Source organism: Prionailurus bengalensis, chromosome C1 (assembly GCF_016509475.1).
Source record: "Prionailurus bengalensis isolate Pbe53 chromosome C1, Fcat_Pben_1.1_paternal_pri, whole genome shotgun sequence".
NCBI classification, from domain to species: domain Eukaryota; kingdom Metazoa; phylum Chordata; class Mammalia; order Carnivora; family Felidae; genus Prionailurus; species Prionailurus bengalensis.
The window spans coordinates 71,870,245-71,895,218 of NC_057345.1; the positions used below are offsets into that span (position 1 = coordinate 71,870,245).

The following is a 24,974-nucleotide window of genomic DNA, read 5'->3' on the forward strand; positions in this document are numbered from 1 at the left end:
TCGGCAGAGAGGTACTATTTAAAGCCATGGACAGGATGAGAGCACCAAGACCGTGGCAGAAAAGAAAATATGTCCAAACGTTGCACCTTGAGGCCTTGTCACTTTAATAGGTTGGAGAGATGAGAAGGAACCAGCAAAGGAAGTCAGAAGACCAGCCTGTGATTTAGGATGGAAACCAGGTAAGTGATAGCTCAGGGGAAAAGTGCGTCAACAAAGAAGGAATGCTTGCAGTGTTAAAATCTGCTGATAGGTCAAGATGAGGATACATAATGAATTATTGGACTCAGCAACACTGGAGGTCATCGGAAGGAACATTTTCTGTAGGGCGGTAGGGTGGCTGGATTGGAGCAGATGTAACAGAGAATAGGAGGAACAGAATTAGGAACAAAGGTACCTACGCTTAAGGTCTTCTGCTATGTAAAGGGGAGCCAAAAAAATAGGGAAGTAGCTGGATAGAGAATAGGTTGAGATTTTGTCTCTTATAAAGGAGAAAGAACACACATACTATTGGGAATGGCACGGTAGAGAACGAGAAACTGATGATGCATGGGGAAAAGGAAGAAGAAAAGCTGGAGCTAAGTTCTTAGGTAAGCAAGGGGGGGAGGGGAGTTGGCATCTGGGACGCACATGGGGTTGGCCATGGAGAGTAGCCAAAATAATATATCCACAGAAACAGAAAAAGCAGAGTGTATGGACACTGATGCCGGCAGGTAGATAAATGAAGTGGAGCCTTATAGAATTTCTTTTTCTTTTCTTCTTCTTTTTTTTTAATCTGTGGTTTTGTGAACTAGGAAAGAAGGCCATCAATTGACAGTGAGGATGGGGCAGGGGTTTTAGAGTTTCCAGAAGGGATAAAAACGTGAAACGATCATCTGAAAGATGGGGGAGTGAACGGCCTAGAAAAATGTAAAAAAGATCGCTGGACACCATTAAGAGCTCAATGAGGTTAATGATCGTTGAGGCTGGTAAAAATAAAGATTCGCTGCATATCTCCTGTGCTCCTTTCTTTTTGTTCCCCAGTCCAATGATAGGGACTCCATATCATCCTAAATCCATTCGCTCCTTCCAAGGAGCGAACATGCCTGGGCTGTTTTCCCCAGCTCCCTTGCAGTTAAATGTGACTAAACGCTCTCCAGTGGGATGTGAACAAGAGCAAAGACTACCAAGACTGCCAAGGCTTTCAGACTGGAAAAGCTACCGCCGGGCCGCCGTCTCGTGTTGCCCTTCCCTTCCCTTCCCTTCCCTTCCCACACACGCGGCAACCTGTTCCTGAGGTGACCCAGGATCAACCGCACAATTTGGGCTCCAGGGAAACTCAGTGGCAGGAACGTGGGTCCCTGACTGACCGCGTGGAGCTGAGTGAGTTGCCAACCTGGGAAACCCACCCTGACTATTACATGAGGGAGAAGTACGCTGCTATCTCATCTGAGCCATTGCATGTGGGGCTTCTGACCGGGAATCTCAATCAGCAGACTCCCCAGGTGGCTCATCCTCACACTCAGTTGAAGCCAGGGCTAGAAAAATATAAATTTGAACAAGGTCAGTTTGAACAGTATCAGGTTTTTTTAATTTGATTTTTGCTTTGGCGGCGGTGGGGGGGGGGGGGTGAACTCTAGGCTGGGTTAATCCTAACTTAGAATGGAAAATCTTGTAGCTTATCAACGGGGAAAGTAAGAAAAAGGCAGCAACTGTCATCACTCACACAGTGGTAGCCTGGCTTCACTTTCACCCAGGGCCCTACTCTTTTTGTTGTTGTTGAAGATTCTAGCATTTCTTGTGAAAACAACAACAAAAAAACCCACCTCTTACCTTCTTTACTTTGGGACGTCTAAGAATTCTCGGGCGCACCCCTAGAGCTCAGATTTGATCAGTGTAACATGGGAGTATTTTTACCAGGTACCCAAATGACTGACTCAGAGGCTTGTATATATCTTTGAAAAACTCTGCCTAAGAGATTGCCTGACAAGACTTAAGAAACTTATCGTTATTGATTTTAAGTTTACTTAACACCATGTTTGAAAGAAACCATTTACTCTGCAAATTCTCACATTCCGAGAAAATATTAGTGCCAATCTGATACTAACAATGGCATAAATAGTTAAAAAAAAAAAAAACAACAAAAAATAACAAACAAAAACAAACAAAAACCAAAAACCACTTTACCTTAGCTTGGATTTCCATTTTCAGAATTGATCCAATAATTGTCAATATGTCACTAATAATAATCATGATGTACCATCCATTGACGAATTCCATTTGATCAGAAACAGAAACTTCCTTCTTGTAATGGAGGAGGAAAAAATTGACAAATTCCTTTAGGGGAAAGAGGGAGGCACAGTGAATTTCTCAGTCAATTACAATGTCCCCAGCATTCCTAGCAAGCAGCAATCCCTACCTGCTGAAGCTGAAGTCCTGTAATCACAGATCGGAGGCACAGGATTAACGAAGCCAAGCATATCAGAATAACAAAGGCATCAAAGATCATCATGTAGTGAGTGTTCTTCTGAACTGGAAGGAAAGAGCATTACCTGCTTATACTGTGGGACATTCATATGGTGACCTCTACTTTTTTTTTTCTTTCATTTTTAGCCTCATTTCTTTTAACTGCTGCATGGCATACCACAATATAGATGCACACTCTTTGTAAAGACACTCAGGTTGCCATCTGTTTTTTCCTGCTACAAACAATTCTTCAAGTCCTCTCTGTGCATGGGTGCAAGTGATTCTTTAGGCGAACGAATATCTAAAGGCGAAATTGTTGGGGTAAGGCATATGCATATTTCTAAGAAAGAAATTCTAAGAAATTGCCCTTCAAAAACATCTTGCCAGTTTACATACCTACACACATCTCCACGTCTTCTCCACCATTGTATATTAATTATCTTTTATTTTTCCCGATCAAAAGAGCAAATCTCATTCCCAATGACATCTTTATCAGGTATTAAATTCCTGTAGGTATTCAAGTACCTTATCTTACCCTTTTGATGTTTTTGTGTGTTTTAATGCGTAAGACAAATACCTCTCATTAGTGTTTTATTAGCTATTCTTACTTGTTTTTTTCCCCCATATATTCTTGAGGATCTGATTGTTAAATTCCAATAAAAATCCTACTGGTACTTTTGCAGGGGGTGGGGGATCATGTCACATTCATAAGTTAATTTAGGGAGAATTGGCATATACATGATGTTAAATCTCTTGTCCAAAAATATAATGTGTTTCCCATTGATTCAAGTCTTTTTGTTTCCTTCAGAAGCATTTTCAAATTTTATCTGAACCCTTCACACTGCTTTTTAGAGTAATTTAGATAATTCAGACATTCTTTCCACAATTACAACAAAGAGAAAAGGTCCTGGTAAGTGTTCTTCCCATTAGTATGTAAAGAAAGTTAAAAGGCGTTCTTTTGGGGGTGCCTGGGTGGCTCAGTAGGTTGGGCATCCGACTTCGGCTCAGGTCATGATCTCGCAGTTTGTGGGTTCGAGCCCCGCATCGGGCTCTGTGCTGACAGCTCGGAGCCTGGAGCCTGCTTTGGATTCTATGTCTCCCTCTCTCTCTGCTCCTCCCCCACTCATGCTGTCTCTCTCTCTCAAAAATAAAATAAAACTTTAAAAAAATAAAAAAAATAAAATGCCTTCTTTTGGAAATTACTACTGCCATCAATAAGAGATCTTTAATTATAAGCCTGTGGTCTTTTGTCCTTAATACAGTTAGCCTTCCTGCACACCCTATTAAAACATACCTATCTGGGTATAGAATATTCACCAAGAACCCACCGTGTGGCAGTTTTTCTAGATGCTGAGGATACAAGCGGTGAACAACACAGGCCCCCGACCTTGGGGAACTTCTGTTCTACTGCCAGGAGACACGCAGGGATGTAAACAAGGTACATGAACAAAATGCTTTCAGACAGGAGTAAGTGCTGCGAAGAAAAGAAAGCACCATAGCTAACGGGTAGTGCTACGCCACCCATAGTCCTAAGCACTTTGTAGGTATTACCTCATTTGATCCTCACGGCAACCCCAGCAAGCGGGGGTGTGATTATCCCCACTGGACAGGTGAGAAAATGAGGCACACAGAGGTCAGGGGAATTTGCCCGAGGTGATGCAGCCAGCAGGTGGCAGCACCAGGATTCAAATCTTTGCAGTCTGTCTCCAGCCTCTGTCACTCTAGGTTAGTGATGCGTGGCATCCCTTGGGCACTGTTAGGAATGCACTCTGGCCCCACCCTAGACCCGCCGAGTCAGAAACTGCATTTTCACAAGCTCTTACAGATGACACTAGAGCTCAAAAACCACGGCTCTAGAAGAAGCACACTGCTGGTATGGGTGATGGAGGGGAGAGGCTCATTCGTACAGCATGATAGGGGCCAGGAGGTCTCAGGTGAGACCTGAGTGACAAGACTGCCCCCTACTGGTAAAAAAAAAATAACAAGCACTTAGACTAGTTCGGTAATGGGGCGCCAGGGTGGCTCAGTCGGTTAAGCCTCAGACTTGATTTTGGCTCAGACCATGATCTCGTGGTTCATGAGATCAAGTCCTGCATTGGGCTCTGCACTCACAGTGCAGAGCCTGCTTGGGATTCTCTCTCTCACTCTCTCTCGGGCTCTCTCTCTCCATGCCCCACCCCCAGCTCGTGTGTGCTCTCTCTCTCAAAATAAACTTTAAAAAAAATCTACTGAAAAAAATTCAGTAATAAAACATCCCATTTATATTGGCCAAGGGGCATCTAATTGTTACTAAAATGTCTACATCTACTTTAGAAAAGCTTAAAAACTAAGAAACAAGCATTTGAGAGAAAGCCTGCGCCAGATATTTTCATATACTCTCATGCTTCCTATTCTAAAGTTTGTGGAGAAGTATTGCAATGTTTACAGATGACAAAACAACTTTGTGTTTCAAATAAACAATTTTGTCATGGAAATAAAATTGTGATTTAAGAGCCTCATATATTTGAAGTACCTAATAGTGAAAAAAATACTAGAATGAAGAAATTTCATGTCATTTAAAAAAAAATTTTTAACATTTACTTATTTTTGAGAGAGAGAAACAGAATGTGAACAGGGGAGGGGCAGAGAGAGAGAGGGAGACACAGAATCTAATGCAGGCTCCAGGCTCGGAGCTGTCAGCACAGAGCCCAATACGGGGCTCAGACCCACGAACCGCGAGATCATGACCTGAGCCGAATTCGAACATGCAACCGACTCAGCCACCCAGGTGCCCCCATATCGTTTATTCTTAATACCTCATTACTGCTTCTGACCTTTGTGACTCAACCAGTAGTTACCCCTAAAGCAATGATTTTCCAAGTGTGGCATGAGTAAGGGTGACCTGTACCTTCCTAGGCCCCAGCCCAGACCCGGGGACAGCCTTGCAGGGAGCTGGGGTGACTCTTTCGCTCGCCAGAATCTGAGAATCCCGGACCTAATCATTAAGTCCAGCACAACATACCAAAGGGGCTAGAAAATGAGATAAATTCTTTACAGTCCATTTTCTGGTTCAGCCCCAAAATTCTCAGTGGTACTCAGTCTATAGTTGAACTCATGTCCATATTTCCAAGAATGTACCCTTTCTTCATGTAGTTTACTTTTTAACCTATATAGAAGCTAAATATAATGTGAGGGATGCTTCAGGGTCAAATCTTTCCTGATGTCTCTCTCACTGTATGACCAGGGGCACCAAGATTCACTTCTAAGCTTTAGTTTCTTCATTTGCATAAACAGGGATGCTGCCTATCTCAAGGATAGTTTAAAAACATTAAAACGCTGGGATTCCTGGGTGGCTCAGTCAGTGAAGCACCCAACTTCAGTTCAGGTCATGATCTCACAGTCCATGAGTTCAAGCCCCGCGTCAAGCTCTGTGCTGACAGCTCACAGCCTAGAGCCTTTTTCAGATTCTGTGTCTCCCTCTCTCTCTGCCCCTCTACTGCTCACCCTCTGTCTCTCTCAAAGATAAATACACATTTAAAAAAATAATAAAAATTAAAATATTAAAATGTAGGAGGAAGCCCTTATGTAGTAAGCACTCAATAAATATTAGGTCGGGTATATGTGATTTTTTGCTGGGGGGGTGCGTGCATTTTTTTGTAAGAACTGGGCCAGTGAGGACACATGTAGAAGTCAGCAAAAGTCATCTCAAGTACTAATAATTTATGTCTTGCCTGGAACATCAGATACCTACAATAAGTTGATCTATTTGCAGAGACTTAGGGACTTGGCAATGTTCCAGTTGTTCCCTTTGATGCTCCACATATCCCAGTAGTTTAATAACCCTTTTATTTAATAACCATTTTGAAAACTAGTAAAAGTCGTCACTTACTTGATCCTGATACGTGCCAGTCTTTACATTCTCTGATGGAAATGTCGTTATCTAAGCTTATCTTAATCCTTCCACTGTGGGCCTTATTGTCAAATGTTATCTGTGAAAAACAGGAAGAGGGTCAAAAACATACCTATAGTTTTGGAAGCCAAGATGTCTCTATGCATTAATTAGGACACACATCTTTCAGGGTGACAGGATGCCCACCCAGATTCTCATCCCCGTGTCAATGCTAACTCTGTTCAACTTTGGGAAGAGCCCTTTTTTTCTTTGTGAAATGAGAAGGTTGAACAAGGTCTTCTGGTGAGAACTTTTGGTCTCTGAAATCCTGTATTTCTAGGATAGTCTTCCAGCCCTGGACAACTTATAAAACAGGAGAACTTCTCTCTCCTTCCCACTCTAAGGACCTCAAGATGCCCTCTTGGTATGAACAAGAGCTGCTCCAAGTGAGCTTTTCCCTCCCTCCCTAGGGACTCGGCAGAGGATAGTTTATACATATATTTATTCATTTTGAGAGAGAGAGAGTGCACGAGCAGGTGAGTGGCAGAGAGAGAGGGAGAAAGTGGATCCCAAGCAGTCTCCCCACTGCCAGTGCAGAGCCCGACGTGAGGCTTGAACTCACAAACTGCAAGATCATGACCTGAGCCAAAACCAAGTTGGACACTTAACTGACTATCCCAGGCGCCCCAAGGGATAGTTTGTTAGCGCTCTTGCAGTTCTTACAAACACAGAGGTTCATTATTTCAGGCTTGAAACATTTCGGGTGGCGCTTCTCTGATTTTCATTCTGGGCCTCATTTTCATCCTTACTCACTCTAGAACCATATGCATGAAAAAAGGAAGTGGTGACAGGGAGCCGATAGCCATGTCCTGCTTCAGGGATCACCATTTCAGGACACTGGGCACCAAGTAGGACAAAGCCATGTCAGAACACCTTCCCCAGTCTGTCTTTCCCTTCCGGCTCTCTCCCCTGTCCCCATGCAGGGACAGGGAAAGCAAGACAAGGAGATCAGGTGTGGGTTTTGTTTGTTTTGCTTTGCTTTTAGTGCCTCCTGTCTCAAGTCCTAAAGAAAAAACATTTTTTCAAAAGCCTGTCATTTAAATGAGTTTTACTGAAGCTTCTTCATGCGGGGTAATCAGACATTACTGCAGATGTAAGGCTTCAGATAAATTTAGTGAGTCTGATCACTCTGTTTCTCTTCATGTTGGGCTGCAAGCTTCCAACAAATTAGCTAAAAATATATCCAAAAGATACTCACTCCAGGCAGAACCCAGGCAGAAAAAGAGAGAAATCATATTAAGAATCACATGTAATTAAAAAAAATTTTAATGTTTATTCATTTTTGAGAGACAGAGACAGACAGTGATGGGGGGAGGAGCAGAGAGAGGGAGACACAGAATCCAAAGCAGGCTCCAGGCTCTGAGCTGTCAGCATAGAACCTGATGCGAGGCTCAAACTCACTGATCGTGAGATCATGACCTGAGCCAAAGTCGGATGCTTAACTGACTGAGTCACCCAGATGCCCCAATCACATGTAATTTAAATGGTCTAAGCACTCCAACTAAAAGGTACAGATTATGAAGTTGGATAAAAAAAACAAGAATTAATTCTATGCTGCCTAATAAGAAACCCTCTTTAAACATAAGACAAATAGGTTAATATCAAAAGGATGGAAAAAGATATACCATGCTAACACTAATTAAAAGAAAGCCGGAGTGGTTATATTCACATCAACCAAAGTAGATTTTAAAGCAAAGAATTAATATTGAGGTAAAAATTACCACTTCATAGTGATGTAAGAGTCAGTTCATCAAGTTAACACAAGAATCCTAGATGCCCGTGCACCTAATAAAGAGCCTCAAAACACATGATGCAAGAATGCACTAAACTGCTATGAGTGACTGCTAATGCCCTGCTTTTACGTTCTAACCAAATTACAGACATACGTAGGAAAGGTTTCATAAATAGCTGTTGCATGAATCAAATATCTGTTATATACCAGATACTTAGGGAGGGCCCTTACATATCTCATATATACGCAGTATACTAGATAGATACATAGATACATAGATGTCTTGGCAACAGCTTTGTTAGGTAGGTGGGCATTAATTCTGTTTTAGAAACGAGAAAACTAGGACTCAAACCAATTAAGTAATTTGCCTAAAGTTACATAGTTAGTAACTGGTGAGCTATAATTAAAATCTAGGCTTGCCTGATACCAAAACTCCTGCATTTTATTTTATTTTTTTAACGTTTATTTATTTTTGAGACAGAGAGAGACAGAGCATGAACGGAGAGGGTCAGAGAGAGGGAGACACAGAATCCGAAACAGGCTCCAGGCTCCGAGCTGTCAGCACAGAGCCCGATGCGGGGCTCGAACTCACGGACCGTGAGATCATGACCTGAGCCGAAGTCGGCCACTTAACTGACTGAGCCACCCAGGCGCCCCAAAACTCCTGCATTTTAAATTAGGCATATACTGCCCCAGTTCATGTTTACTTAAACCATAAAGTTGCACTAATTGCTTTTATCATTAAACTACCCTATAGGGTGTAAGTTCTACTACAGTTCTGTGAAACACACTGCTAAATCCACCATGCACAGGGAGAGCTTGGGATGAATCTGCAATAGTGGCAAAAATATAACATCTGCATGTGACTAACCAGCCAGGTTGCTCCCTCCACTGTATTGAGTCATGGGAAAGAGTCTGCATTTTACAAATGTTTCATTCATCCATTCCGCAAATATTTGAAGCACCTACTGTGTTCTTTGAGGGATGAAAAAAAATTAGGAGAATGACTCCTGCTTTCAAGGAGCTTTCAATCTAGCAGAGTTGATAAAAATCTAGACAAACCTAAAACAAAGGAGAAGGTGGGTGAGCTCATACAAAACATAAAAACAAAACCAAAAATAAAACTTTGGAGTTGCGAGCACAGAATGTGTCCCTAACTGAAGCATCGTAAAAATGGTCCCTGAAGAAGGTGTCAGTTGAACTGAGCCTTGAGGATTATAAAGCTTCTGAAAGTACCATTTCTCAGTTCAAGAGTGGTACAGGACTGGGGCACCTGGGTGGCTTAGTCAGTTAACTGTCTGACTTTGGTTCGGATCATGATCTCACTATTCATAGGTTCGAGCCCTGCATCAGGCTCTGTGCTGACAGCTCAGAGCCTGAAGCCTATGTAGGATTCTGTGTCTCTCTCTCTCTGCCCCTCCCCTCCCTCGCACTCTGTCTCTGTCTCTCAAAAATAAATAAAATGTTAAAAAAAAGTAAAAAAAAAAAAAAAAAAAAGAGCGGTGCAGGAGGTGGCAAGAGAGAGGAGAAAGAAAAGACTGGATAAAGAATAGCTCAATTTAAAAAAAAATCAAGTAATATTGAAAATTCATAACCTCCTGGTTAATATTGGGATCAAAATTTGTAGCCTACTCAAAATAGTCTCATAGTATTTGTGCTTTTTCCTTTAAATGATATGCATAATGACTAATTATACTACATTCTGAAATTTCTTTAAAAAACTTGATTTCTCATCGCCAGTTGTTGGATATCATGGACACAGCTCTGGTACAAACTATTGCTGAAGTCATAGCAATCTGGATCGAGTGAAGGCAAGCTGCATCAAATGCTGTTCAGCATATGCCCCAGATAGCACTGGGGTACTGACCCCGAGCCTCATGAGGAAATGAACTCACCTGGCAGGCATCTTATGTTCTCCAGAGAGCATTAATAGCGCCATTGGCAACTGGAATATACAGAACAGAGACGGGCCGAAGGGGGAGAAGCCAGAGCACTCAGAGGCAGCCCAAGGAAGGCACTGGGACCAATAAGCAAAATGTGCACACATCTATGGCGAGGAGACTCAGCGGCAAGAACCCTTGGCAATGGCCATACGCAGAGAGCCACAGACTGCCAAGAGCCAACTACACGGGACCTACAAGTCTCTACTCCTTTTGTATTTGAACACCTACCCTGTGCCAGGCACCGTTCTTGGGACTGGAGACACTGCACTGAACAAGGCAAGGTCCCTCCCCTCACAGAACTTACACTGAGGTACAGAAGATAGATAATTAACAAGTAAATGACCACAACAAAATAGAGCCAGCTCTATCAGTGCTTCTTCTGTGCACATTCAAGTGGAAACATCCTGTATATTTGATCATGTTTCAATACAAGCAGATGAAACATGTAACTAAATCAAACAGTTTTCCTTCAGACAGGGGCCAAATTCAGCCCAGCCCACACTCACAGTCAGAGTAAAGTCGTAACAGTCAGGGAGCTCGTGATGACGAATGGTCTGCAGATTAATGGCCTTCAGTTTAAACTGCAGCTCCACTGTTAGGAGTCTAGGAAACAGAGGAGCCTTTAGTGCAGTGAAAACATGCACACACAAATATAAGTTATACTCCCATCTGCCTCCCTCACCTGTGAAAGTCCAGTGTTAAGTTGAGTTTATTTTCTTCCAGTGTTCCAATGTGAAAAGGTTCATCGGGCTCTACAAAGAAACATTCTGCCATAGAAAGGAACAAAACATTCTGTAGATAGCCTAAAATAAATAAGTAAAACTGCATCTTGAAAGGATAATACATTTAAGACTAGATTATTCAGATTCTACTATTCTTCTGAATTAAGATTTAAAAGCCAAAAGTCAGTACCCCTCAGTTACAATGAATCATCTGTTTTTCAAGACACGAGTGGATGCACCATTTCTGGAGTGGGTGGAGGGCAGAAGACATGAATTCGGTTTCATGAGTCTTCTGTAGAATGCTATCTTCCTTCCTGAATCTGGAAGCCTAAATTTTGAGTCCCTTCTCCCTTTTTTGTATCCTAAGCATAAGTTTGAAGAACTTGGAGTACTTAAAACAAAATTTTCTAAGTTTAAAGGATCTATTTTTTTTAAATACTATTTTCCCCTCTATACTAGACTATACTTAAGGGGGGGAGGGGAGGAAGACATGGGGCACCTGGGTGGCTCAGTCATGTAAACCTCTGACTCTTGATTTTGGCTCAGGTCATGATCTCACAGTTCATGAGTTTGAGCCCCACATCGGCAGGGATCCACACATCGGGCTCCACACTGACAGTATGGAGCCTACTTGGGATTCTCTCTCTCTTACTCTCTCTCTGCCCCTCCCCTGCTTGCTCTCTCTTTCTCTTTCTCAAAAATAAATAAATAAATAAATAAATAAATAAATAAATAAATAAATAAATAAACAAACTTAAGAAAAAAAGGGAAGACAGCATTTTAGAAGTTTTCACTAATCTGTACTGTAATCCTTTACTATCCTTCTCCAAAAAACCTCCCAGTGGCTGTTGTTAAAAGTACTTGAAAATGTAATGTTTTAGGTACAGACTGTAAATAGAACTTTGCTAATAAGAATAAGCCACTGTATTCTAAACTCTGGTTCTGGTTTCTCCCTGAAATGACCCACAAAGATACTAAATAGTGAAGTGCATTTGAGGGGAGGGAGTTTTATAGACATCACAAATTTGCAAGTACAACGTCTTCTAAGGATAGTATAAGTCTATGTAACTGGCTTATCCAGCATAAGAGGCAGTGCTATATAGAGGTCAAGGATATAGTGGCTAAGAGCACAGACAGCCTGGGTCAGATTTCAACACTGCCTCTTCCTAGCTCCATCTGGAATATATCACTCAACTCTCTGAGCCATACTTTAGTCTTCTATAAAATGAGGATAATAATACACCTTGCCTTATTGGTCTGTTGTTGTTGCTTTTTAAAAAAAAAAATCATGAGTTACAGTAAAGGGCTTGGGACGGTACCTGACACATGATAACTCCTATGTAGTTTCTCACTATGACCTAACAGTACAGACCAAATCAACATTTTCAGAGACAAAATTGCTAACTTTAAATATAAATCAAGGAGTTAAAAAATAGAAGCTCTAGTTTTTTGAAGAACATTACCAGTCTCCATTTCTGGATCAATGTCAAAGGTATCATTTCCAGGACAGATGTTCCCTTGCTTGTAGAAGTGCTGACAGATCGCCATAGCAGACTGCTCGGTACCCTTGTTCTCATATGCATGATTCCCCACCGAGATACTGCGCAGCTGCAAGTACTTGAACAGAAAAGAGAAACAGAAAATGGGAACACCAGCCAGGCAGAAATGAAGCCATGATTCCCTACCCAGCCCGTCTTTGAAATGGGCAGATCCCAACCTGCTTTCTGGATGGAGACACTCACATTCACACTGACATGCGTAGTACGCGACATGCTAATGTGCACCAGGACAGCAGCCAGAAAAAGCACTCAAGTTTTGGGCTCAAGTCTCATGTCTGTGACTGTGAGCAAGACACAAACTTTCTGAGCCTCTGGTTCCTTGTCTACAAAATTCAAGGTTTAACCCACGTCATCTCTGCGGTTCTTTCCTTCTTTAAAGAACTATGTTCAGGAACTGATCTGTGCATTCAGTGTGAATACAAACTGTATCTTTGAACTATTTCTCGTAAGATCAGAGTTCCGCTTTGCTGCTTTAATATAGGAAGGGGGATACAGTGTTCCAAGCTAACTTGCAAAACTTAAAAAAATAGTTTCATCTTTATCTCTGCAAGAATAGTTTAGTCACTGTCACAGCAATATTCCCTCGTCCTGGGAGTCCTCTAAACAAACAAATGTAATTTTACCAATGTGAATCTTATGGTACTTTGGAATAACCATCCACTCAAACTCTGAATGCATTTCTGTAGAAGAAAAAAGGGTTTCAGAGCTTACTATGAACAATGCTGTTTGGCACAAGAAGTGATATGAAGATAGGGATATGGTAGCCATCTCTTGGATTTCGTGGGATGGACACACAGATAAATAATTCTACTATAAAAATGCATGTGAAAATGCTAAAATCAGTGAAAGAATCATTTGTAACCTGGGCCTAGGGGGATAGATGCTGAGCTGGGCCTTGTCCAGGCTGCCACCAGCGGCATTTTACCAGATCTGAGGCATGGTTCTCTGTTCTTATTTAACTTAGCCTCCCACAGCGTTTGATGCAGCCGAGTGCCTTCCCTTTCGCAGGATGCCTTCTCCCCTAGACTTCTGGGACACAGGCTCTCTGTCTCAGTCTCCTTTGCTGAATCCTGCTCCTGCCAACCTCTAGCTGTCAGAGCACCCTTGGATTCAGTCCTCCACTTCTTCACCCACATTCTCTCGGTAAGAGATCTCAACCAGCCCCACAATGAAACAAGATCTGTACGCCAATAGCTTCCAAATTTACGTCTCCTGACCTTTCCACCCAAATGCATACATGGGTAGCAATCTGCCTGCACGGCACCTCTGGTGTCTAAGAGGTATCTCAAATGCAAACGTGCAAACGGAAAAACCAGCTCCTTTCATGAAAATGCCCTTCTCAATCAGTGACTCCATAAGCCAATCAGCTTCACAGGCCGAAACTTAGAACCTATTCTTCACTCTCTTTTTCTCAAACTCCACTTCCGGCCCATCAGAAAGTCATGCGTTACTTTCAAATTATCTTCCAAATCTGACTTCCTCTCATCGCCTTGTCCACACCACCTCACCTCTCACCCTGACAAACGGAATCTCTTCCTACTGCCGTGGTCTTCCTGCTTCCCGTCTGCCTCTTACCACAGTCCAGTCTCCATATAGAACTCACAGGATTGCTGGGGCACCTGGGTGGTTCAGTCGGTTGAACATCCAACTCTTCATTTTAGCTCAGGTCAAGATCTCAGGGTCATGGGATCGAGCCCCATGTCGGGCTCTGTGCTGACAGTGTGTAGCCTGCTTGGGATTCTCTCTCTTCCTTTCTCTCTCTCTCTCTGACCATTGCTCACTCTCTCCGTGTCAAAATAAATAAATAAACTTAAAAAAAAAGAATGCCCAGAATTGTTACAGGAATAAGTGAATTAATGCACGTAAAGCCGTTAGGACAGTGATACCCAAAACACGAACCTGTTCCAGACTCTGTTCGTGCTGTCCCTTCTCCCTGGAGGGCTCCTCCCTGAGATGGCTGCAGTCTGCCTCCCTACACTCTGAGCTGTCCTGCCCACCTGTCACTTATCAGGGGGCCTTTCCTGACCACCTCCACCCATTCACTCTGCCTGCTGCTGCTACTTTTTTTTTTTTTTTACAGCACACTTATGTGTACTTATAACCAACTGACAAACGGTATCCTTAATTTACTGCCTGTCTCTCCCTATTAGAATATGACTTCCTCAACTTTGTCTATTTGCTCACTGTAGTATCCATGTATCAAAAACACTATCTGATACAAAACAGATGCTAAATACTTGAGGGAACAGATATTAGCCTTTGCTAATATTAGAGTGTCTCCCCCACTGAAAGCCCTCCCATGGCTTCCGGTCTCTCTGAGAATAAATTCCAAAGCTCCTTTTCAGGGCCTGTAAAGCCCTAAGAGATCTAGCCCAGTCACACTCCCCTCCTTTGTATTTCCTCAAACATACTAAATGTATTCTGGCTTCAAGAGCCTTTGCTGTTGCTACTCCTTCAGCCTGGAATCTTCTTCCCCAGACTTCAAATCCTCAGAGAGGCCTTTTTTGACCACCTCGAAGAAACTGTTAACCCTCTTGTGCTACTGAATTTTACTCCATAGCACTCACTACTATCTGAAATCAAATGGTTTGGGTTAAACTTATTAAAATCCACCTCCTTTGGGGCACCTGGGTGGCTCAATCGGTTAAGCATCCAACTTCGGCTCAGGTCATGATCTTACGGTTCATGGGTTCAAGCCCAGCATCGGGCTCCGTGCTGACAGTGCAGGGCCCGGAGTGTGCTTCAGATTCCGGGTCTCCCTCTCTCTCTGTCCCTTTCCGCTCATGCTCTCTCTCTCTCTCTCAAAAGTAAACAAACATTAATTAAGAAAAAAAAAATCTACCTCCTTCATTAGAATGTAAATTCCACAGGGCAAGGAATTTATCAAGGCTACTGCTCTAACCCCAGCACTTAAAACAGTAGTAGGCATAGAGGAGGTGCTCAAATATTTGTCAAATTCATGATAAGGTAAAAAATATTCTAACACTTTTATAGCAGAAGAGCAATAGTTGCTCTTCATTTATGAGAGCTAATCTCTTCACAGTGAAATGGTAAACTGCTAGGACAGGATATGTAATTACAGCACCAAGCTCTCCATTGGCCACGGGACTGGGAAAAGGAGCCAGAAATCCACGGTAATAAAAGTAAGCTGCAGGGGCGTCTGGGTGGCTCAGTTGGTTAAGCGTCCGACTTCGGCTCAGGTCACAATCTCGAGGTATGTGAGTTCGAGCCCCGCGTCGGGCTCTGTGCTGACAGTTTAGAGCCTGGAGCCTGTTTCAGATTCTGTGTCTCTCTCTCTCTCTGACCCTCCCCCGTTCATGCTCTGTCTCTCTCTGTCTCAAAAATAAATAAACGTTAAAAAAAAAAAAGTAAAAAAAAAAAGTAAGCTGCATATGCTGTTAAGTAGCATTACGTCCTACACGTAGGGGGCAAACAGTATGACGCAGAGATAGTCAGTTTTGAGGTTTTTGTTTTCTATTCGAGGAAATAAGTGTATTACGCCTTGCTAAAGCTACTCTGAGCCAAATTGGTAGTTTTATTTTGGGGGTGGGAAGGTGTAAAAGGTAAACAAGTCCATTAAATGAAAACGAAGGGTAAAAGATATTGAGTGTAGTGAGGTCCCAAGTAGACCAGCGTGCCTGCAAGGTGGGGGGTGTGATGAGAAGGAAAGCTGGAGAACAAGCAGGGGTCATGAAGTCGAGTCATACAAGTACGGGCCCATCTGAGTGCCCACTGTCTGTGAGCCAATCCTCACAGGAGCTACCTAAAGATCTGAACCTCCTGACCATAGAAACTTGTAAGTCTTGAACCTTGTAAGACCTTGAAACATAAAAGACCCAAGGTGCAGGGCTGCAGGTGACCTGCTAACATTATAGGATATGCTGTGGCCGGACTGCCTTGCTGTCCTCATAAGACTGTTTGTGGAAGTCTGTGCGAGAGCTGGGTGGTCAGAGATAAGTGGTAGGACTGTGTCCAGCTAAAGGGCAGCCCTGGAGCTGGAGTCAGAGACTCTGGGGCAGGAATGTGGTGTGTGGGACTATGGCTGGAAGGTAGGTGACCTGTGGGACTGACCGATGGGGCCCCCAAGTGGCTGTGGCCTCTGTGGAGCTTTAATCAGGTCTGGGCGTCTGTCCTCACTTAACCTCTGCAGCTCTGCCTTGACAGAGGAATTTTTCACACAGACCCAGAATCCTGTGTAATAACTTATTCAATCTCCTTCTATTACTATAGATTTCTGGCCATTGACAGAAAGCCTTGGTGCCGTAAATACATATTTCATTCTGGCTGTTTGCTACCTCATGGTACAGAGATTGTCTCTAGATAATGAGGAGCCATGATTTCACTTTAATAATTTACTTTTTTTGGCAGTTAATCAATGTTACAATAAAATCATTGTCATGTATGACTTTAAGGCCTTACTTAATTTTTAAATGAACCTCCAGATCTTAGTTGCTATATATGCTCTGCAAAGTTAATATTCTCATTATTGGTTAAGAGCCCCTGAAAGTATAAACTCTGAAGACTTAATGAGTACTTACAACCAGGGCCACGGTTAATCATTTTAAATCTTTGAAGCACTCATGCCAACCCCTACCTCTGATTCTTTTAATGAAGCCTTTAAAGTTTCTGCCTCTCTGTCACTAAACAATAAGTTTTTCTCAGTTTTTAGTTTCAGAGAAGATTGATGGTGATATTTTTAAAAATAATTTAAAAATGGTTTTATACCTATCATCACAGAAATGTTCACCCTTCTACACTGGAATGTCAGTTTCTATTATATACATTGCTAACAGTTTCCCGGGCTGTTCTTTCTCCCAAGTAGGAACGCACATACTTGATTTACCTGGTTGACTGCAAAGATGATCTGATCATACACATCACTTTGCGTGTAGACTGCGTAAGTGTCATCCATTCGGTCCACATATCCTTTTAAGAAGAGGTGTTTGAATGCTATAGTGTTCTCTTCCTTGAAAGCTACAACCATCTGGTTACTCAGCCCAAAAAAGACCAGCTTCAAAGAAAAAAAAAAAAAAAGGAAAAGAGGGTGAAAAACCAATGAAATAAAAGGTCTCCATATAACGACCAATTTATCTATTCCAGATTCAATGTTTAATTAATCCTGAATGTATTCAATAGAAATTAAAGTTTCTGTAGCTGTTAATTAATTTGACCCTAAAGAGAAGGTGGGCTTCTAGTTTTAAAATGAAAGAAAATAAGGGCGCCTGAGTGGCTCAGTCAGTTAAATGTCCAACTTCGGCTCAGGTTGTGATCTCACGGTTGATGAGTTCAAGCCCCATGTTGGGCTCTGTGCTGACAGCTCAGAACCTGGAGCTTGCTTCCGATTCTGCATCTCTCTCTCTCTCTCTCTCTCTCTCTCTCTCTCTCTCTCTTTTTCTCTCTGCCCCTCCCCCACCTGCACTCTGTCTCTCTCACTCTCTTAAAAATAAACATTAAAAAAATGTTTTTAGGGGCGCCTGGGTGGCGCAGTCGGTTAAGCGTCCGACTTCAACCAGGTCACGATCTCGCGGTCCGTGAGTTCGAGCCCCACGTCAGGCTCTGGGCTGATGGCTCAGAGCCTGGAGCCTGTTTCTGATTCTGTGTCTCCCTCTCTCTCTGCCCCTCCCCCGTTCATGCTCTGTCTCTCTCTGTCCCAAAAATAAATAAACGTTGAAAAAAAAATTTTTTTTTAAAAATGTTTTTAAATAAAAATAAAATGAAAGAAAGTAGCTTTGCACATTTTCATGTATGATCTTACTTAGGATGTTGCCCCCACCACTAAAAGCTTTATTTTAGAGAAGTCCTTGTTTAGGAATTTAGAGAAGCTAGGTCACTCTGGCTAAAGAAATGGGAAAGTTTCTTTAAGAAAGAAATAATGATGGGGGGCGCCTGGGTGGCGCAGTCGGTTAAGCGTCCGACTTCAGCCAGGTCATGATCTCGCGGTCCGGGAGTTCGAGCCCCACGTCAGGCTCTGGGCTGATGGCTCGGAGCCTGGAGCCTGTTTCCGATTCTGTGTCTCCCTCTCTCTCTGACCCTCCCCCGTTCATGCTCTGTCTCTCTCTGTCCCAAAAATAAATAAACATTGAAAAAAAAATTAAAAAAAAAAAAGAAAGAAATAATGATGGAAACCCCTGAAGTATGTGCATAACTTGGGTGAGGACATTTGAAGAGCTCAGGGAAAAGACAAAGAAGGTGGAGTACAACTTAGCACTTTGGTGGGGGACATTGAGGATCCCAGCATAATCCAATCGAAGGACCACCAAGAAAAAAATGTCAACAGAAAAACTGGAGGCAGATAGTCCAGGGGCTTACAGGGCAAGTAAAAGATCTTTAAATGGCGAGCGTCTGGGTGGTTCAGTCAGTTGAGCATCCAACTTCAGCTCAGGTCATAATCTCTCAAGTCAGTGAGTTCGAGCCCCGCATCAGGCTCTGTGCCGACAGCTCGGAGCCTAGAGCCTGCTTCAGATTCTGTGTCTTCCTCCCTCTACCGCTTCCCCCGCTCACATTCTGTCTCTCTCTCTTTCAAAAATAAAATAAAAACAAAAAAATTTTTAAAAAGATTTTTAATGATTTATGCAGGACATCAAGAAGGTTTTGAAGAAGGTGTACAATGCAATATAAGAAATACCTTAAATAAGTCTAAATCCTCCAATCAAACTATTATATTTAATTGTCACCATTTAATTACCAAAACTGTGACAATAAGGCCAAAAATAAAAATATCCTCTCGACTGACCTCTAAATTAAAGAATATTAACAAACATATCCTTACATATTCATGAAGGATTGACAGCAGAGTTTTATATGAAACTCAGTTATTCATGCTTAAAATCGTTGTTTAACTGCATTGCTGTGGTATTAACATAAGCTCTTTCAGTCAGAGCTGAAACTTTATGTACTCAAAGTCTCTCTTCCCTCCAAAACCATCTCAGTCTCTTGCTCTCTTGCATGTCCTCTCTCTTGCTCACTCTCACTTGTTCTCACTCTGTGACACACACACACACACACACACACACACACACACACACACACACACTGTAACTTTAGAACATACACTCTAACATACACTCTGGATCCCAGAGCAATGCAGGGTGTATTTTATATGGAAAAAGGGAACAACATTGAGCACCTAGGTGCCATACCAGGAGCTTTCCTCATACAAATCCCACAGTACAGTTCCTAATATACCCATTTTATAGATGGGTACATAAAGGCAAAGAAGTTAAATAATGCTGTTCAAGTCACATCACTAGCAAGGGTGTAGCCAAAATCTGAACCCAAGTCCAACAGACTAAATCCAAGCTCTAGCCACCCTGGCATGCTACACAAAGTAGTCCAGGGTCTTATTGGGGAAAAGTAAAGCATACAAATCTTTTCTCTTTTCACCTCTCCTCATGATGTATGTCCTCCACCCCACATATGTCAGTGCCCTCCACCTAACTGGACTTGCGTTTCTGAAGAGCGTCTTTAAGCCAAGTATCCTATTTAAATCCCAATAAGATGACAGCTTGATGTTCTAGGGATTTTACAACTAATGAAGCTGATGACTGAAAAGCCTCCAGAGAATTCCTAAAGACCAATTACCAATGCAGTCAAATACATGAGTACCTCCCTCACGCGTGCACTGAGCTGGGTCCAGACGATGCGATGTGAAAACAGCAGTCCCTGCCCTCAAAGGTGCACCCATGGCAGAGAGAGAGCCATTGTAATTCAGAGACTAAGCCAGGTAGTGGGGAAAGGGAAAATTTTAGTAGGGTGCCCGTCATCAAAGACACCTTTCTCTTGTTGCTGCAGACACAAAATCTCCAAGTGAACAGAAAGACCACCTTCTCTCCCCTGAAAAGTGGGAATCTGTCACCAAGTCACACTTGCTCAGTCACAAAGTTTTTACGTCACCTCTGCTTGGTTGCTGCAGTACAGATTGAGGAAACATCACAATTAAGAAAAACTCTCAGTTCCTTTTAAGAACGTCCCTAAATGCCTTTTATATGTGTATTACTAACAGGCTTAACATCTTAAACCACTGGTCAATTTTCCTCTTGGGCACCCTAGGAAACAGAGGATGGTTAGATGAGCTCCCTAAAAGATTTAGGAGTAATTAAGAACACAAGTCTTAGAATAAAATCTGAGTTGAATCTCAGCTCTCCTCTTCTAGTTTCCTGACTATGACAATTTTACTTCAGTAAGCCTCAGTATTCTCACCCATGGACATAGGGATACCACTACTTACCTCTGACTTAAGAATTGCACATGATGATGCTTAGCCCCCAATATAGCAAACACTCAAGTGGTAACAATGATACTAAGTAGAAGATATTCATGTTCATCTGACACAGGCTTTTCCCTCTACTTATCAGAAACAACACAGATAAAAATTTTCACTATTGTGATGCACTGTATTATCACCTGGAAGAATTTCAATTCCAACTTGCCAAATATTATATGGAGAATTGAACACCCATTTTAATGGTGACATATTAGAGAGAGCAAGCACCTGCCTCTAAACTCTTGATTCTGCCACTGACTAGTCATGTGGCTTTTTAAAAACTCTATAAACATCAGTTTCCTCTTCGGTAAAATGAAGGATGCTAGTTTTTATCCAATAGGAGTGTTATTATAATTAAATGAAATAATGTCCTGGGAGAGAGTAGTCACTCAAATGTTAGTTTCATTTACGTAACACAAGTGTGAGAAATTTAGGCAAAAATTCTACCAACTTCATATGATTGTAGAAATCCCCTTAGCTTCTAACCTTAAGCATTTGTGCCCAACAATCAGTCAAGATTAGTCATTTCAGGGCTTTAAAGTTTTTTTTCCTTGAATACTTGTTATTTATTTACATATGCATTTTTTCACCAAGTTAAGTATTAATAAAAATAAACCTATCACATCTATTTTTCCTGTTAATATCTGCTTTTAATTTTGCTCTTTTGCTTTTAAGGAGAGATCATTACTCTTACGAGTAGGAAAATATATCTTCACAAGAGTAAATCATAACCAGTATATATAAAGAATTGCAGGGGCGCCTGGGTGGCTCAGTCAGTTGAGCATCTGACTTCGGCTTGGGTCATGATCTCACGGTCTGTGAGTTCGAGCCCCGCGTCAGGCTCTGTGCCGACAGCTCAGAGCCTGGAGCCTGTTTCGGATTCTGTGTCTCCCTCTCTCTCTGACCCTCCCCTGTTCATGTTCTGTCTCTGTCTCAAAAAAATAAATAAACGTCTAAAAAAAAAAAGAACTGCAAAATATGGTTTTCCCCAAAAATGTCAACAGAAGACGAGGAAATGAGATTCAAACTCTGCTAAATTGAAGTCTCATATTTCACTGTGTATGCCACTCATTTTTAGTTAACTCCACATTTTTCCACATTGCTCAGTGTTGGGGTTCCCATGATCACAGGGTTCCCATGATCACAGGGCTGTGAGAATCCAGATACTTGCCTTAACAGAAACCTTTGAAATTTCTGAAAAGAGAGAAATTCCCAGGAAACTAACTAGGAGGGTAAAGAATCCTCTGGTTGGGCAACAGCTAGTTTTCATGGATGATTTAAAAACCTCCAGCTTCTCTATTGGAAACCGAATATTAAAATCTTCTTTTCCTAAAAACTGATTCCAATTTGTGACCAAAATTGTAATTTAATGAAAGATGAGAAGGAAAATAATTAAGGGGGGGGGGGGAACCCAAAGTCTTCTTTCACAAATATTGAAGGGAGAAGGGTTTAAGATTGTATGTCTCCGGGGCGTCTGGGTGGCGCAGTCGGTTAAGCGTCCGACTTCGACCAGGTCACGATCTCGCGGTCCGTGAGTTCGAGCCCCGCGTCAGGCTCTGGGCTGATTGCTCGGAGCCTGGAGCCTGTTTCCGATTCTGTGTCTCCCTCTCTCTCTGCACCCCCCCCACCTCTGCCCCTCCCCCGTTCATGCTCTGTCTCTCTCTGTCCCAAAAATAAATAAATGTTGAAAAAAAATAAAAAATAAAAATTTTTAAAAAAGATTGTATGTTTCCTAATTTATTGTTCTCCATTATACATACAGTTCAAAGTTATGAAAAACCACTGTCCACGCTCCTTTTTGTTACTAAAAGAGGCCTTCACTAAACTCATGATTTGAGACGCTTACCTGTATAGTCACCATCGCAATTTTTAGAATTTGTATACCAAGCTTCCATGGTTTTCTACCACGAGCCCAGAACTTCTCACAAGGATTCATGAAAAAAAATTTGAGTTTTCGCCTCATCTGGTCTTCTAACAGAAGCTCCTCAGAGGGCGATGTATGCTGGTTAAAAGTGCAGCGATTTTCCTCTTCTTGAGAGCTGCAGCTACTGATTACAACCTCGGGATTTGCCATCTCTAGGGAGAGGAAAAAAAAAACGATTTACATTCTATAAGTGAAGGTATAAATTTATATTCTTTGCTATCACAGGATAGTTGAAGAAGCCCAAACAAAAGATCTGGTTTCGACTAAGCCCCATTGTTCTAAAGGGCACTTTAGATATTTACAGAGTCAATTAGAATTTTGTTTCAATTACTAAGTAAATGTTCACCTGGTTGAAAGTTACTGCCCTCAAGGGCTACTCCTATTAGTAAATGATTGTATGTACATATATATAGTACGTATACACTTTCTGCCTCATTCCGTGACAGAGGTAGTTAGAACAGGGTGACCTGCAAGCCTATGTAATGGTTTTAGAAGGTAGGTGGACCCTGAAATAACAGGCAAAATTTTGTATATATGAAGATATGGCCATTTTTCCTGCAGTGATACTTTAAAAAAATTTTTTTTAATGCTTATTTTTGAGAGAGAGAGAGAAAGAGAGAGAGAGAGAGAGAGAGAGAGTGAGTGTGAGTGGTGAAGTGCAGACAGAGAGGGAGACGGAGAATCCGAAGCAGGCTCCAGGCTCTGAGCTGTCAGGACAGAGCCTGACGTGGGGCTTGAACTCGTGAACCGCGAGATGATGACCTGAGCCAAAGTCAGACGCTCAATCAACTGAACCACCCAGGCACCCCTGTGCAGTGATACTTAACGTTTCACCATATTATCAAAATAAGTTTAAAACCAGAGTTAAAGGTAGCAAGATGTGGTGCAGAGAACTAAAACCGTGTTTGGTGTCTAAAATCGGTTCTACGACTTGACACCTCTGTGACCTTAGATAAGTCACTCAGCCTCTCTGAGCCTCAGTTTTCTCTTCTGCAAAATAGTAATAACAATACCTACCCTCATGTATTCTGATTAAATACAAATGCAAATAAAGCCCTAGCAGTGGTTCCAACACTGAGCAAGCAGCCTCACTCTCCCTATGGCCCAAACAGCCAGGTCAGCTTCCTCAACAGGCAACAAGATTCTTAAGGGGCAACGGAGGCTCAGGAAACTTACCTGTTCTACGAAGGGGAATGCAGGAGCTTAATTTAAGTCCAAATCGAAATCAGCCATATCACTTGCATTTGACTTTTATTGAGGGCCTTATATATATGTAGCACATTTTACTTTTCAAAGTACCTCGTATCTATTATCTCTTTTATCTCTTTGAAACTAGATGGGGCTAATTTTATTGTCTTTGTAGTCAGCATTTCCAATCCAAAATGACAAAGACATCACTCCAGAAGCAGGCGCTTATCTTGGATTTTCACTCCGACCAATATTAATATTATGGAAACCTGTTCAAAATAAAATACCCCCAACCACCTGGCAAAGTAGAGTTCTTCCATGTAGAAGAGAAAGGCTGGCTCTGTGTGATGCTGTTACAGTGACTTCTGCTCAGAGATCAAGGTAGGGGAGGGATTAAACCAAACTATAGTAATACAACCTCTAACAAGTCACTGTTTAGGTATTACACTGCTTTCCAAATATAGAATCCCACAGTTGATTCTGATTCAAATATTCTTAGCAAACCCAACAGCTCCAAATAATAGATATTGGCTATAAAAACTAGCCACGGGGAAGCTGTTAAAAATCTTGATTAATGGGGCGCCTGGGTGGCGCAGTCGGTTAGGCGTCCGACTTCAGCCAGGTCACGATCTCGCGGTCCGTGAGTTCGAGCCCCGCGTATACAATTGCAAAAAAAAAAAAAAAAAAAAAAAATCTTGATTAATAAAAAGATTAACAAGAAGACTGCTGAGTCAGCAAAGCATAAAGCCTATTTACAATGGCGTGAAAATACAATATGCAATACCTTCACAATGCAATAATTATGGTCAAACTCATTCAAGTATTGTTCTTACGTCTTAAAATGCCAAAGTATGAGTACGGAAACTCTCAGGTAAAGACGTAGGGGAGAGAAAAAAAGCTATTAATCCCTTAAGATTTTCATTCAAGAACATTTTATTTCCTTCTTCAAAAACCAGCAGTTAGAGACTTCATCAATGGGACTGAAAAGGAACATGATTTTATGTTCATCACAACTCTCACGTGACTAACCATTAGTAATGAAGCAGGTAATAATAGTGCATGTTGGTAAATTACAGACTTGAGGACACACTAAGCCCTTTCTATTTTGATATAGGGAAAAGTAAACTTTCAAGTAGACACGCCGTGTAACAGCAACCCACAGGAACAAAGAGAAAATGAGACAACGGCAATCAATTTATGGCACCAAGCTGTCCCGGAAGCAAGGAATTTCATTCACAAGGACTGGCCGCTACACTTGCTGCAAACGTTGGCT

General features: G+C 42.0%; 1 protein-coding gene across 1 annotated transcript in view; it reads right to left on the reverse strand.

Annotated features, from left to right (window-relative positions):
- MCOLN3 (mucolipin TRP cation channel 3) overlaps positions 1-22,679 on the reverse strand; it is a 28,409-nt gene extending 5,730 nt beyond the window's left edge. The window contains exons 1-8 of the mRNA XM_043575460.1: positions 22,436-22,679; positions 17,170-17,337; positions 12,231-12,384; positions 10,728-10,812; positions 10,552-10,648; positions 6,311-6,410; positions 2,396-2,508; positions 2,164-2,313 (exon numbers count right to left, since the gene is read on the reverse strand). Coding sequence (XP_043431395.1) covers positions 2,164-2,313; positions 2,396-2,508; positions 6,311-6,410; positions 10,552-10,648; positions 10,728-10,812; positions 12,231-12,384; positions 17,170-17,337; positions 22,436-22,663 — 1,095 coding nt within the window. The 5' untranslated portion in view covers positions 22,664-22,679. The remainder of the gene's footprint in view (positions 1-2,163; positions 2,314-2,395; positions 2,509-6,310; positions 6,411-10,551; positions 10,649-10,727; positions 10,813-12,230; positions 12,385-17,169; positions 17,338-22,435) is intronic.
- Positions 22,680-24,974: the final 2,295 nt, after the last annotated feature.